Here is a 16543-nt window from a genome sequence, read left to right as displayed (position 1 = left end):
TCCTATATATAAGTGCAGTGCCTAGCACACAACAATTTTTATACGTTGGTACATGGAGAGTCAAGTATTGTTTGAGTTGGCATTTGGTGTAAAAAAAAAAAAAAAGTTTCAGAACTGAAGATTAACTCGCTCGCATCGGGTATCTTTCAAAATGTATAAGGTTCTTGCTCACATTCAGAAAAACCCAACTAAACCTGGTTCACATGTAATCCTGCTGGGCCCATAATAATAGCTGTTACAATACAATAAAAGTGTATGGACATTTCAGAATGTAACGTTAAATGAGTTCAGTAGTAGAGGTGCATTTGGGAGAAAACAGCGTCCTCTAGTGTGTGTGTAAGGGGAGAAAAAAAAAAAAGATTGTCATGTGACGTCATTGTCCAGCTTTTTAAAATGTTTTATTTTACATGGGTAAACAGCAACATATGTACACAATTGAAGAAATGAGAATAAAAAAGTGCATACACAACAACAATAATAATAAAAAGGGGAATAAATTAACACAGAAGACTTGGGTGATGTTTGAAATGATATTCTCTTTCCTTGATGCATATGAAAGTATAAACATTAAAAAAACTAATGAACAAACTTGCCAGTTTTTTCTTAGGGTTTTTAAAAATAATAATAAGGGGATAGGGGATTTATTGCAGATTGCAGGGCTGTACCTAATGAATTGGCAATTTAAAAAAAAAAAAAAAAGCTAAAAACTGGATTGTACAAATCTATTAACAGACATGAGTACAATTTACAGACGTGCTGTGCTTTCATTCAGCATTGTAGTGTCCTTAATTTAAGTTGGTTTATTATCAAAGGAAAATGTAAAAGTTGGCGGCAGGGGACAAAATCTAGTTGATGGGGAAAATGACATTCAGTTTTACAGCACCTTATTTTCTCACAAACAAGGCTTCTCAAAACATTCAGTATATGTGATACTTTTCCAAGTCTTTACATATGATATATATACTATATATGCACTGCAAGTTTAAAAAAAAAATGCATTCTCAATTTATGTATATATTAATAACCAGCAGGACTTTTGTCATTTGGTGTGTGAAATATGATCTTACTTCCATCATTTCCTCACAGTTGAATGTCATACTATAGTATAAAACTAGAAATGTATTACTTGTCGTTATTGCATTTTGCTACATAAACTACTAAGGAACTACTAATCGCAATAGTACACGCATACACGACGTTCTTTTGGTGGGAGGGTAAACATTTTTAAAAACAAACGTCACAGCCGTAGTGTTGCGCCTTGCTGGTGTACAACAGTACATCTTGTTTCGAAGTGTATCACAGCACCCAGGGAGCACAAAGTAAATCGAGTGGTGATATAGAACGATGATGATATGAAGGTGTGCAAATGAAGCTGAGGCGTGATATTGGGAGACTTGCATAGTTCATGACGTGCATGCTTGAGCGTTTAATGTACATGCGTCCTCGTGTACATCCTTACCAATGTCAACTATTATTGCTCTTGCTCCAACGCGACATGATGCTCCGAAGTCGGCGGGAAGACAAGTTCATTGCAATTTTGAAACGGCCTCGGAAAAAAGCTGATGTGAATGCGTGATATGATATGGACGCACGTCACAGTGGAGAGGTTAACTTTGAAGCGAATGGCAGTCTGTTACCTTGCTACTAATAGTACCGAAAAAAAAAAAAAAAAAAAACAAGCTTACTTTCTATTTTCTGCTATGTAAAATTAATATTTAAAAAATATATATTTGATAATTCCCTCCATTGTTTATCACCAATTTTGACAAGTGCATCAAAAGTGATTGCTGCAATTTAAATTTTCAATAACGCAAGGAAAAGTTGAAAGATTTGTTGAAAAAAAAAATTGTCAGAAATGTTGCTAAATATAGTAAGCAACACTGAATAGCCCTCACTTCGTCCCTTCACTCCGAAAGGCATACACATCTTTTGCATGAGACAGACCGCTCCCCTTAAGACTTTGACCAATGTGTGCTCTAATTCTTTATCCTTCGTGTGCTTTGACCAAAGAATGTCAGATACCTTTTATCGAGACACCTGGAAACTGTTTATATTGTAAAAACATTGCCAATATGTCTCTTTTAAGGTTGCATTTCAACACCACTGTAGCGACTAGACTCAGGGTAAACTCTGCTAATATAATATAATCTTAATATACCCATCGATACTTTGCGGGCTAATCCATTACCTATTTGCTCAACCAGTCCACTTTAACCCAATCCTGACTAGCTCACATTACACTACATCATGTGGTATATTTTGGCGCCGGGGTATAGTCTGCGCTAAGCGAGCTACTACACACCGATAATCAGGCAGAAGTTGAATATATTCTCTCCTTCCGATTAAAGTCACAATTCTCGACGTTACAGCAGAACCTCGTTTTAACAGACCCCGATTTAACTATTGGAAGTGAGCGAGCCACATGGTTAATTTATATGCGCCAGGACGCATACAAATCGCATGTAAATTAGCCATTAGCTCTTGCGCCCGCTGCACACGTTTTAGGCCACACAAAAAAAGTTCAAAACAATTTTCAACTGTGGTTGTATTTAAACCATGACATTTTTTTGAAAAGTTTACATTTAACAGAGAATCGGCTGTAACGGACGAACCCACCATTCGTCCGTTAAATCGAGGTTCCACTGTACTTACATTCCAATGAGCCAACAGTTAACCGAGCTCCCGCTTTCCTTTCTTCTTCTTTGTATTTTCCAGCAGTCAGGATACACTGTGGCACCACACTGCCACTCACAGGTATTAAAAAAAAAAAAAAAAAAAAAAAGTTGTTTGGTTAGTGGAAAAGTAAATGGGTCAGAACGAGGAAATTTTTTTCTTTTTTATGCCGTGAAGTGTTATATTAACAAATACATGTAATGATACCATTATATATGCATTTTCAGGCATACGAAGAAGTAAAACGCATGTAAAGAGTGAGGTACCACAAGTTAGGACAGACGCTGCCGATTGATTGGGTTCGACTGAGTTCTGCTTTTAAATCGATCGGTCCGATTGGAGCGACGTCCCGGTAACAGCACCACGCGGAGAGGGGCGTCGGGTCACATGACATAAATGTACCTTTTTATTCTAGTCCTAAGTCTAAGGCATGAAACTACATGATGGTGAGAAGACGCGTGAGAAGCTTACGTAGTTAAAGTTTCTAGTGTTATTGCTACGTGAGTTACTGGAGGAGAGGAAACTAGTCATCTACTTCAAAGTGCAGAATAATACAACATTCCTACTCAGCGATGCATACAGTAGGAGACTAGTATCGGTTTTGTGTTATTAGTGTTGAAAAGGCGCTTAAGATCATCTTTCTTTTGGAAAGACAAAAACAACAGTTCATACTACATACTGTACCTTCTATACAGACGCAGCTATAGCTAATATGTATGTATATATATATATATTTTTTTGTTTTGTTTTAAAGGGTGTCATTCCAAAACTATTTTTTTAAGAAAAAAAACATTCATATAAAAACATTTCTATTGTAAAATTTCAACAAAAATAATTGTAATATATCTAAAAACCCATGGACAAACTGGACTTTTTACAGTGGATTTTCATATGTTCATATTTTCATCTGTTGCCCATAATGAAATTATTTTCAATCGTTTAGACAAATCCCTTTTCCTCCACAGTTTAGCACGGAGGAATGCGTTTGATTAAATGAATTTGAAACAAAATCAGTTATTAAAAAATATCTAGGAATGAAACGCTTTTCGTGAGTGTTTGTGTGTGTTCCCCACTGCAGCGGAGATCATTGCAATGTTATTGTGGAAAACGCCCTCATTACGGTGAAATTTAGTTTCCTAGGCTGATTTACACTGTGTTCATGTGTGTAAAAAAAAAAATTAAAAAAAATAAAAAGATTTTTCTCTCTCTCAAGTGTCAACCACAATCCAGAATCTTCCAAATGTGGGGGAAAATATGATACGTATTAAATATCTTCCATTCTAAATGCTAAATAAAGACACAGATCGGATACACCCTGGCTTGAGGACATCAAAATACGACTGGTGATGTATACACACCTGCACCTGGACAAAAAAACAAAATAAACACATAAAAAGAAAACCTGCTATTAATCTAAACTACAGTAAAAGCATTGATAAATAAAAATGGTCTAAGTAAGATATATAAGAGGTGTGTCCATCAATAAATAAGCAAATTAATTGACCAACGGTAGCCAACGGGGGAAGAGTCAGCCAAGTCCAACTAAATGCTATGAAAGGTATAACATTTTTATTATTTAGGTAATATTGTTGACTTCTGCGTTGTCATTGCCCAATGTTGACATTTGTGTAGTTATTAATGTGCAGTTTGAGCATCTTGTGTTCCGTCAGTGTAAACACAACCATATTGGATATGTGTCAGTTGAAATGTACGCAAAACTTATTGCTTTGGCCTGAGCACAAAAACAGCAAATCGGTAAGTTTTTCCAGCGAATAACAAAGAATATGTTCACCCGCAAAATTTGAAAATGCCAAATAGCGAGAGGTTCAATGTAGGCATTAAAATGGAATCGGGCACACGGACCTGCAGTGGAAATACAGCCTAGGTTATTATTTTAATTCCTCCTTCCTGAAAGTTCAAATATTTATGTATGTATTTAATTGATTTTTGTTTTGTGTGTGTGTGTGTGGGGGGGGCGAGTGTGTCAAGTTTGAATCCTTATCGCTATGAGTAGAAGGGTAGGCACAAAGAATGTACAGTAGCTGCATTCAGAGAGAGGCGTACGTACGCTAGCCGTGTCACTGAGGCCGCTGCGTGCCCAACGACAGCTTTCGGGAAGACGTCTTCTTTTCGAGGGGCTTCTTCCCGTTAGCGGGAGACTTGATACTCACGTCCGCGGAGGAAGACTTGGACTTGCCGACGTGCAGGAGGGCGCGACCGAGAGAGCCCGCGGGCTTGAGAGGCTCAGATTTTGGAGCGTCTGCGGGTGGCGGGAAAGCGTCCGCCGCTTTTCCGCATTCAACGCCGGCCTCATTGACTTGCCTGTTCTGCTTGCACGTCCTCTCCGACGCCCTTTTGCAGAGCAGCGTGCTTTTCCCCAAGTCGGCCGACCGGCGGCTTTCCCGTTGTCGCAAGGCGCTCTTGAAGAAGGACAAGCCTTTCTCCTCCGTCTTGCTGCCGCGTTGCAGGTCTCTCGTGGAAACGCTGGGCGAGCGCAGGCTGGTGACGGAGGAGCTGCTGCTGGAGCTGCGCACAGACCTCCGCTCGAGCCGGCTGCTGTCCGCCGCCTTGGGGACGGAAGAGCGCGCTGCGATGCTTACTCGCTGAGTGCTGACCACAGAATCCCGACTGTAGCTCCTCTCCACCAGGCGCTTGCGACTGTTCTCGGGGGTTTTCTGCGGGACGCTGGGGTTCTTCTTGGCGGTCGGAGAGGGCGCTGCTGACGACTGAGGCGTTGAGCGCACGCAAAGACGATGTTGCGGAATGGAACCTGGAGGCGGGAGCGACTCCTTGGTTTTGGAGGGCATCCCGCTGGGTGTGGACGTGCTTTTCTTGTCGCTCTTCTCTTTAGCGGCGATGGGCTTTTTGCCTTTCACAGGTGTGCTGGTGGGCGTCTCCGAGGGCGAGGGCTTGTGGGTCGAGCACAGGCGCTTCTTGGAGGTTTTTCCTGGCTCCGCTTTGATGGTTTTGGTGGCGCCAGCGCTTTCTGCCTTGGACACAAAACCGCCAGCGCTGCTCTTACGCTTCTGCTCCTTGGAGGGGGCGTTTTGAATGTTTTGGTCTATCGCTGTAATCTGGTTGTTGTTTTCCGTCGTTTTCTCCAAAGGCGTGGGAGCGCGGCAGTACATCATGTCCAGGAACCTTTTGTTGTTGTCGTGCTCGCCGTAGTTGCTCTCCACCGCGGAGAGCGGGGTCCTGCTACCGAAGTAGCGCTCGTGCCGGCTGTAGCTGCCGAAGCAGGAGGTGGACACGCGATCGTCACAGGCCTCGCCGATCCTTTCGAGGGGCGGCGAGCAACGCGAGTCCAGGGAGAAGCGCGAGGGCGAGTTGGAGCGAATTTGCAACTTGGCCGAGAGCGACCACGATGGCTTGACGCCGCTGTCGCCGAAGGCCAACTGGCTGACTATGGATGACCTGGAAGTCACGCTCTGACGTTGGATGCTCCTCACGAAGGGCCGGACAGAGAAACCACCTCCAAATAAAAGAGAGATTTCAAGAAAGACGCCCAATGTGACTTCAAGAATACTGACGAAAAACAAGACATCACTTTTTTTTTTTAAGAGGACATACGTAAAATAGATTTTGTAAAGAAAGGGCTTGTGTAGAAACAGCTGAGTCTCTGGAATGCCTGGCCACCCACTTTGATTGTTGTTAGGGTTTCTAAAATCGTGTACGTGAGCGAATCGTTCTGCAAGTCCAACCCTATTATTATGTAAGAATGGGGCTAATTTAAATAACAAACAAGCCCACACAGAGTTTCTCAGCCCAGGATATGATAAGCTAGGCTGGGCGAAGATCTAGAGTCCCTTTTAAGTGATGGCTGAAACACTATCATGCAGAAGCACTATCGTTAAAAAAAAATAATAATTTACACTTATTAAAACACTTAGAAACTGTTTTACATTGTGAAAAAAATGCTTATTTTGTCTCCTTTTAATACTTAACATATGCCTACATCGATACTGTACACGTTCTAGATTGAATGAGCAAATAATAAACACATACGGCACAGCACAGAATTGACTGTCTGCATGTTACAGCTCATATGACTGCCAAATACTACACCGGCAGTAAGCGAGTTGCCAAACACTGGTAATAGTAAATTACATAAGGTTGTGTGCACTGGCCACACGCTCGCGGGAAGGACATATGCTGAGGCAGCAGTCTGCAGCGCGAGCCCCTCATTATGTGAGCCACAAACAGCAGGCCGGGCTCACATCTGTTTCAGTTCCACACGGCAGGCGAGCTTTGCCAGAGTGGAGGACAGACCACCTCGCCTTGCCCTTCGTCGCAACCAATCATGTCACGGCCTCTTTCCTTGTTTTTGTTTTTACAGCCCTAAGTCAATACAAAGGCTAGGAGAATGTTTAGAAACAGGCAAGTTGACTTTGTTTCATTTGATTCTAACAGCAACATTATTATTGGAGAGACCATATGCGAGGAAATATGTTTTGCTACAAAGAAAACTAAAGTGTATCGTGACATACACTGAAGTCCGAACCGTTTGTGCGCATACTGGCTTGACTTGACTATTTTCATAAAGTTGTCAATCTGAAAAGCTCAAAATGATTTAAAGTTGCAAAATGCACAACACTCAATTGAGAGCCTTTAGATATTATTTTTCAAAATTAGAAAACATGCTTTCGTGAAAACCCCCAAAGGATCAAAAATTACAGGACACTTTCCACGCAATATTTCTTCTCTTGCAGAAATTAGCCCAATTGAGACCCTGCGAGTCAGGTTTACCATGACAACCGGGACGGGGCATGAACATTGCTACAAGAGTGACTATTAGTTGCAGAAGAAGAGCCCAGAGGATGAGTGGAGCAGGCACCCATAAAGACAAGAAAAGCACTTTTTACTCGTTGAGGTAGCAGTTCATTCGCTACACTTTGTGAGTTATGATGTAATTTAGGCCCATTGTTACGATAGAGTATGGCTGAAGTTCAGAACGGCTCGCTCAATTTCACACTTGATAGGTGGGCAGACACGTCAAATAACCAACTACTTGTACACAAGCCATTAAAAAGTCTGTTTTTCATAAGATGTTCCCTCTAAGCGAAACAGTCTTGTGTGCACGGCTCCTTTGTACCCAGGTAGATTCAAGTGAGCCCAGCCTCACCATCGTCTTCGCTGCGTTCTCCGGGGAAATCCACCGACTCCGCCAGCGAAGCCAGTGAAGTGCGTCTAGACGAGGCGCCGGACGCTAGACTAGCAGGTCTGCTCCCGGGCAGCCTGTTAATCCAGTGGTCGCACAAGGAAGAACTGGTCGAGCCTGTGAAATGGAACGTAAGAGTCACTACTGAATGTCAATCTCAATGTAAAGCTAAAGTGCACCTGGAAAGTATTCATACTGCTTCACTTTTGTCCACGATATGTTATATCCTTATTCCAAAATGGATAACCTTTTTCCCTGGTTGGTTTGAGCTGACATGAACTATGAACTGTGGGATCTTATATACTGTGGAACTTCAATTAAGCTATAGAAACAGCTCAATAATGATCACTGGAAACAGAATGCACCAATTTTGAGTTTCACAGCAAAGCTCTGAATACTTGTGTATGTGCCAAATTGCAAAGAAATTAGAAAAATTGCAAAACATGAAGTGCTATGAGGCACTTTAAGTCAAAATAATCTGTCACAGTCTGACCTGCAACCGAGCTGTTGGCAGACCATGAGGGAATGGCGGTCCTGCGTTGGTAGAAGAGTATGTAGGCGGTCTGTTGACACACGTCGTCGTCAGCCACCGGCGCAACCTCGCTGTCGTCAAAGCAGTACCACTGACCATCAACAGAGTTCTTGCAGTAGGCTGCGAGTACACACAGGAAACGTTTCTTGAAAAATGACTCCGATCCTGATGATTCACCGGCTGTGATGTCAGCGTTACCCGTGTAGTGGCCTCCATGCATGCTCCCGTGATGGTTGCACACGGCATAGAGGTCGTACAGGAAGTCATCAGGGTTCCTTCCCAGGCCGTAGGGTCTTCTCCACGGTGACCAGTGTGAGGGTAAACTCCAGCTGCTTTGGCTTCTCTTCACGACGTGAGGCGCCATGTCCATGCCCATGAGAGGGAACCTCACCATGTTCTGCATCTTCACCCTGCGGTCACCCTCCTAAGAGCAAGCGACAAGAGGAAAGCACTATTAGCCCGTCTACGGCATTACCCAGTTTATGTTAGTTATTTAAGCCACACAGGTTAACGCTGGAGGGAAAAGTTGTCTTATACTCCAAACTTCACGGTACCTGTCTGAACCTCTTGAGATGTAGTATGAGCACATCGGGTAGCGTCCACAGGCTGAGCTTGATGCGGCCCTGTTGCAGCTGTGTGCAGTGGGGGCAGCGCCAGGCGTCATCCGGGGCCAGCTAAAACACATGAGAACCAGGGCGGAAGCCATCAAGGGAAAAAAAAAAAAAAAAAAAAAAGCTACTTGCTTTTTCCTCTCTTTCTACCTCCGCTACATTCTTTTCTAGCAGTGGCGAGTCGAACCACAATGTTTATATTGATCCTCGTTTCACGTGTCTAGGTTAGTCCAAACGTAGCATTAGGAGTCAAATACACAGCAAAACCACAAAGAGCTCAAGAATCTGTTTTAAGCGCCAGAAAGGGCACCGCGATAAATGTGGACAAAATCTCCCTACTGACTTGTTCTGAGCAAAAACAGAGACGTGCAAACTGGGATAAAAGTATTTTTTTAGTAGGGATGCAAATTGTGGGAACTTTTTCTTCATCAATGATTGTGTCAACTATTTAAATACCCCCCCCCCCCCCGCCCCCCCATACAAGGGCTCCTCACCTTACGATCATCCGGATATACATTTCGAGGTTACAAACAGCGCATGGCATACACTACAAAAAATAAAATAACGAGACTCATCACCTAAAAAGTACATTTTTAGACAATTTTCACTCTTTTAAAGGTAATTTTTATTTGAATTAAGTAGTCAAAAATGCCAGTACGGTAAGTTTGTTTGTTTTATTACTCCTCTGGCATTTCTTTCCCACTTTAACACCCATTGTACTTTTAACAAACCTTGCCACCAGTCATCAGTGTTTTACAGAATATATTAATTGTAACCTAACCCTAACTAAAAACATTACTATATTAATTTATATTCCCACAGGAAGCCTGGCTGTCTTCCTGTTTACTTTCAGTTGGACCTGAGTTAATTGCTCCACAAGCTCATCTCTTTGATGTTTGATTAATCAAATTGCGCTTCGTCAAAATGTGATCAAGTCATTTATTGTGTCTGTCGCGAGGGTTTACCTGCTCTTCTTTAGTGTAGAGCTGGAAACACTGAGCCAGCGTGCAGGCCTGCGGCTGGTGGTGCTGGTCTCTGTGCAGATACACGCTCTCGGCATCTGGGATGTACTCCTCCTCCGTGTGTCCGAACAGGCTGCGGTTAAATTAAAGTCAATTTAGTTGTTGTGTTCGGGATTTAGACAATTAAGTTTAAACATGACAAAACTTGGCAGAGGCCAATTCATTTTGCTTTTTACTGGAAGGCAGCTCTTCGCTGATGATAAATGGCCTTTCATTATGCCAGTTAATTACATTTTAAAATGTCTACAACATAATAGACATATTGCACCTCTTGACCACAATTTCTAAGTGTACTCGTATCAAAATAGCTCTGAGCAATATGCTGTTCATGGAGTAAATTTAACTTTTATCATGCGTATAACAAAACTAGACTCCACATACTAGTCTTTGGTCTCTTTGTCCCACTCCACCACAATCTTCACGTGGGGCGGTCCGCCCTGTCCACACGACTTGTATGCTCTGAAACCCCACAAACAAACCAACGCCACCAATTCCTGGATGGTTAAGTGACTTAAGTGCAAAGTTGAGCGTTCAAGGAACTAAACTCTGTGATGGCGTCTAATTTTTCGTAAAAGAGGCATGCGTTCACAGTTGACCATATTTATCATGGCAGCTCCCCCAAGGCCAAAACAAATCAAATACACTTTTTACAGATGCATCTTTGTGCTTGAGCGGTGTTCTGGCTTGCTTTATGTGGGCCAGGAAAGAAAGAAAAAACATGTTAAACCGGCATTTTAACAGACATGCTACGGCCTGTCACTGAACTGTGCTGTGAGCTGATAAACAACGTGCTTCTTTTGCCTCTGATTGATGATAAGACTGTTTTCCTAGATGTGAAATTCGAAATGCCAAAGAGCAGAACTGACCTGTCCACCGTCGGGTGACACAGCGGTCGCTCGTCTTGAGGGAGGAGGTAGGTGATCCCCACCACACCAACCACACGAAGGCTGAAAGGCCCCATCTATATGTGGAAATTGTTTCACAATGCCCCAAGAATGCATTTAATTCATTTTTAAAAAAAAATAATTCTAAAAAAAAATCATTTTCTACCTGAATGTAGACACCAGGTCGTAAAAGATGCCGCATTTTCTCCAGAATCTCCTTCTGCAGCGTGTCCCAGGTGGCTGTGCGCTCCATGTACAGTACAAAAGGTAAGCCAAACCTAAAACCACAACATTAACACATCCACTGTTAATTATCTGGTAACTTTCCATTCTAAAAGTACTATACTACTGCGTCTAGTCTTAATTTGATACCTTTAAACAGAAAACTGAGTACCAAACTGCATTACTTAAGCCCACCTTTTTGCTTGGTGGCCAGTGCAGGCTCTGTTGCACACCAGCAGGATCATTTTCTCAGGCGCCAGGTTCTTATTTGGTGACGCCACGGGGGTCACTGCCCCTTGCATGAAAGACGGCGTGCGGCCATTTTCCACGCCGTACTTCATGTTGTTGTGGTTCAGGTTGGCCAGAAGACTTCCTGTACAAAGTAGTTAGTTAGTAGCTTACACTGGATATACACTCCAGGTCCATGGGCCCAATACCGATTTAAAGCCTATGTCTGTTATTATTTATTTAATTTTTTTACTGCATATTTCCATCTACATTTCAAGTGACACACGTATTTGATATGTCTGTGTTTGGACCAACGGAACACATGAAACAATCTGCATGCACATAGGCCCTAAATCGCATGTAAATAACGCCAAAAGTGTCAAGAACGGGCAGTAACAATCCAAAAATACATAATACAAATGTTAAGTTAAATACTCTTTTGTTAGCCTGGGCTGACTCTCCCCCCTGATTGATTTAAATGAGCTGTAATTAATTTGCTTCTTTAATGATAGACATGCTGCTAATGAACCATCTTCACGCCATATTCAACTATCTTGAGATTTCACTGTAGCTTAGATTTACAGCAGGTTTTTTTTACGCGTTTGTTTGTGTTGTTTGGGCAGGCGTCACCAATCGGTCAATTCCGATGATGTCAAGCTGGTATCGACGGGGTACAGTATATCCGATCTGCGTGTTTAATGCTCTTCTCTCATTGCCACATATGCAATACACATCAAATTGATATCCATGTTTGGAAGTGGCCTGATCAGATTCCATGCAAATTTTTATTTTTTTTTTATTTACACTCCTATGACACATATCCCAATTGTGCCACTGGAGAGCAAAAAGAAAAATTTTCACTTGAACCATGTATTGTAAACCCGGCTTTCAACCCCAGTGTTGATCTGCATGAGACCTAAGAAAAAACAAAAAGGAGCTGCCTCTTTTTGTGCGTAGGTTCTCCAGTTTAAATGCCTCCGGCGTCTCAAAGGCAAAGATGGAGTCACTCTCTTGGATGATGTCCAGGTCGTCATCGTCGTCGCAAAAGGAGCGATGGAAGCCATCGTAGTACATTTCAGTCAGAATGAACTAAAAAAAAACACGCAAGTAAGTAAATCTACGTTTCGAATCAGAGCGGATTTGGCTGGCAAGAAGCAGAAGTAACACCTGGTCCATTGGCATCTTGAGCTCACGCGAAACAGCATCTCGGAGGCGGAACACGGTGCTGTTGAGCGGCACGGCCACCCCGATCCTCAAACAGTGAGAGAACTTCCCCTGGTAGACCACTGTGACATATAGCGGCCTGGCAAACAAACACGTTAATTTATGTTAAAGAGGTTCTGTTTATACTTCGGAAGTCGAATTTGTACACAAGTCTGAACACGTCATAGTTTATCACTAACCTAACACAATAGTAGTTACAGTAAGCCTGTGTTCGGATTTATTCACTCGTGCTCTACTCACAATATTGGGATTTTCATATAAAATATTGTTGTCACAATACCAAAATTCTGACTTCGATAGTATACCTGTGTAAAGTACCTCGATACCAATACTAAAACGATACCATGCGCAATACGCAAAAAAACATCAGTAAAAGCAGTGACATTGTACGTGGCAAAGCATAGAACTTTAAAATTCTTTGTATTTTTATTAAGTAAAATCATATTAGACAGCGTAGGATAAAATAAATTATGTACCGCATATTCCCTCTCGGTAAAATAAAATAAAAACTTGACACAGCAGTTCAGCTATTAAACAAAAATTTTAATGATTCTCACAGCTGCTGAGATTTGGAGCCTTAACACAAAAATTGCTTCACAGAGGAAAGATTTTGTCACAAAAAGTAGACATGTAAAAAACAGGTCATATTTATTTTTTTCCCGCTGATTTATTGTTTGGCCAGTTAATATAAACCTCAGTAGAAATGTAAAAATGATGCTCAGTGGAGCAGAGAGGTATAGTGAGCCATTTGTGTGAAGTCTAGCGATATTTAAATGTAAAAAAAAAAAAATGTATACTACCGAGCAAGCGTATGACTGATGCTGAGTCATGTTCATCATCCTAATTTTCCTGCTGAACAACAAAAGTAGGCTCATTTGTTGCGGTTTATGAAACATCTGTATGATAGTTCCTGATGCTCTCCTCATCGGTTCTGCCTGCCAATTTCTTCCATTATTTTTTTCTGTACTGGCGCAATGCACCATGGGATATATTGCTACTCTCGTGACCACCAGTTGTTCACTACTTTTCAAGATGCATTGTGGGATACATTGAGGGCACGATATAGGTAGGGGATAACATATACTCACTACACATTCGAACAGCACTACAAAATAGTAAGCTTACGATCTTGGGCACTACAGGCCTGAACCGTCATAAACCGAGGACCCCTTGTACTAAAACAGCCAGACCTTTTACACCTCCATTTGTCTACTTACCGCGTATGTGGCAGTGGGATGGGTAAGGAGATGCACAGGAAGGGGTCAAAGGTATTGCTCTGTTTTTGGCAATGGGGGCAGGTGAGGGAAGACCTTAAAAAACAAATAACTATGAATCAAAATATACTGGAAACACATGGCGAGGAATGTAGCAGACATTTACCTGTACTGAGCCTGGAAGAGCTCCTGTACAAACGAGCCAGCCGAGAGGGGCGGGGAGGGTCCGTCTGTGGTTTGGTCATCATCTTCGATAGGTGGCTGAACAAGCACAAACGTGTTTTCATCACAGCAGAACTGGAAGTCATAAATAATGCGGGTGCAGCAGGCCTTTACAGTAGCCTCGCAGACATTCAAGTAGCTTTCACATCAGCGTCAAGTTTTTCTGACTGTTGTACATCACGATGACACAAATCTACATGGTACAGTATATCAACGGGTCAAAACCTCACCCTCGGGGTTGGCCTGCCGACAGGGTTGACGGTGTTGAGGTCCTCGTGGACTCTGTCCAGCAGCCACAGCAGGAACTCCTGAGCGTCGTGCTGAGCGTTCCCTTTAAACTGCGTGGCGTTCTTGGACACCGCGTTCTGCAACAGACGTCCGGGGGTGGGTTTAGTCGTGTGTTTGGATTCGCAACGTGTGGTACAAGTGCCACTAGTGGCATGTATGTGGGCTCCCTCTAGTTGTATGTGAAAGAATCACTGGCCACGTACAGTTCAGTTGTATTGAACTTTTAAGTGCCATACATATGCATTATTAAATATTTAATTACGTATCATTTTTGTTGTTTGTCTTAAATGAATCATTACTTCAGTTCAGTTGTGTTTTTACCCCTATATTGCATTTAAATCTATGGAGAGAGAGAATTATTCTGGTGGAAAAGCTTTGGGAACCACTGCACTGAGGCATTGCTCAACTGTGGGCAAAGAAAACGCACACGGGTATCTTCGACATATTTATTTTCGTTCCCATGAACAACAAAAACAACTACAGATAATGGTAAAACCGATAGTCCTTTAGTGTTCACGCTTTGTGTAGGTCTTACCTTAAAATCTCGGCTGTGCTGGGGGGTGTACTCAAAAGTCCATAAAGCCCGGACAAGTCCAGACAATTGCTCCGTCACTTCCCCCTTGGCCAGGGGACCTTTCTTCTGCACATGGACGCCATTTGTCTTTGGTTTGTCCGCCTCGTTGGTCTCGTCTTCCCTGTAGTGCTCCAGGACGAGGTACTCTGCGAACAGCTCCGTGTTGCTGAGGCACTGCAGAATAGCATTCATGAAGCAGGTATTGCCGTGGTTCTTCAACCCGGCCACGCCAGGAATCCTCTCGCCGCAGAGGAACAGCCCGAGGTCCCCGTCGTCCACGGGGGCGTCCTTAAGTCCGGATTGAAACGCGGAGAAGCCTCCGTCATCCTTGTCGTCGTCGGTTTGCACTTCCGAACCAAAGTGGGACAAGGCTGTGAGAGTCCTCAGGACTCTGCTCATAAAGCTTCCCACGGAGCGCACAGAGCCTCGCCTGAACAACTTCTTACCGAAGCTCGTCTTCTTGTCCTTGGCGGCGGCTTTGCACGACATGGTTGTACCCGCACACCCTCACCCCCGAGCCCGAGTCAAGGGAGACCTTCAGCGGCGCGCTGCCCGCCGACGCTCCATCCGCGCCGCGTTAACTAACGCTTCTCCAAGCATAACATCGTGACTAAAGTCTCTCTCCCCACTTCTTAACTAACATACCGACAATTATGAAAATAACTGCCGCGCCCGCTCGTTCCGACTTCGGTGGCGGCTGCGAGCTCTGTCCCGGAGTCGCCTCACTTTGCGGTCGGCTGCCGCATAGCGACGAAGCAACTCCGGCTTGCCTTTCGCTCGAACAGCGGCGGTGTTAGCCGAGGTGGCTAACGCTAGCTACGCAAAGAGTGGCCGAAAAAACAGCGCCGGTCGTGTTCAGCCGAGAGGTCCGGGTCCGACAGAGAACGACAGTCCGCCATGGCGAGCGCGGGGTGACATTCCATGTAGAGAGCGTGTCGAAATGTTGGATCATTGGAACATTGTTTGCATATTCGGAAGACACGTTCAGCCTCGGTTGCCAAAATAGCAGGATGCCTTCTGCTGTTGCTGCTGCTTCTTCTTCTCGTAACTTGTTTGTTTGTTTTGGCAGACGAGTGGCAAGGAGTTAGATGCGGATGTATCACCCCCTATCGCTCAGGAGGAAAAACAAAAGTGGCTGAGTTTGCAGTTCTCTGCTCTGCCTATGGGAGACGCAATAAGCGCGCAAGTGTAAAACACAAATCGCTCACTTCTTTAGGTACGAGAGCACAATTTATTGATATCCAATACAAAAAAAATATTTAAAAAACAGCTTTACAAAGCTGTTGTTATAGCTTGAGCAGGCCTCGCAAAGCCAGAGCAATGGGACATTTAACCCTGAATGTTGGCTCAACTGAAGGAGTAGTAGTGGAGGAGTGGTTAGGTGTTATTATTATTGATGACAATAATAACATTGTAATATTAGTTTTGTTTATGATTTATTTTTATATTATTATTTAATAGTTGTTTGTTTGTTTGTATGTTTGTTCTCAAATTACACATACACAGACTAACTATGAGTCTGTGTATGTGTAATTTGGCAATGATGAGTTTTGTTTTGGACATAATACATCTAAATATGTAAATAGTATATACAGTATTGTGAAGTTTTTGTCAATGTGTGACACAAAGTATACATGGCAAATATGACTGTACTTGTTATTATGATTATTATCTTAAAGCACAATTGCTTC

The 16543-nt window shown here is 43.0% G+C and overlaps 1 protein-coding gene across 1 annotated transcript; it reads right to left on the bottom strand.

The window, feature by feature from the left end:
* Nucleotides 1–386: 386 nt before the first annotated feature.
* On the bottom strand, nt 387–15890 carry usp31 (ubiquitin specific peptidase 31). The gene is made up of 16 exons (XM_061700762.1): nt 14814–15890; nt 14221–14355; nt 13935–14029; nt 13772–13864; nt 12498–12633; nt 12272–12419; nt 11298–11475; nt 11047–11158; nt 10863–10957; nt 10378–10455; nt 9940–10069; nt 8918–9037; nt 8562–8787; nt 8325–8483; nt 7796–7948; nt 387–6145 (listed from the first exon to the last, which is right to left on the bottom strand). The coding sequence occupies exons 1-16, from the start codon at nt 15339–15341 to the stop codon at nt 4752–4754; spliced, it is 3780 nt and encodes a 1259-aa protein (XP_061556746.1). The 5' UTR covers nt 15342–15890; the 3' UTR covers nt 387–4751.
* Between the last annotated feature and the right edge of the window lie 653 nt (nt 15891–16543).

Source organism: Phycodurus eques, chromosome 16, assembly GCF_024500275.1.
Source record: "Phycodurus eques isolate BA_2022a chromosome 16, UOR_Pequ_1.1, whole genome shotgun sequence".
NCBI classification, from domain to species: domain Eukaryota; kingdom Metazoa; phylum Chordata; class Actinopteri; order Syngnathiformes; family Syngnathidae; genus Phycodurus; species Phycodurus eques.
Note: the sequence above shows the minus strand (reverse complement) of the source record. Positions and strands in the feature narration are given on the sequence as shown.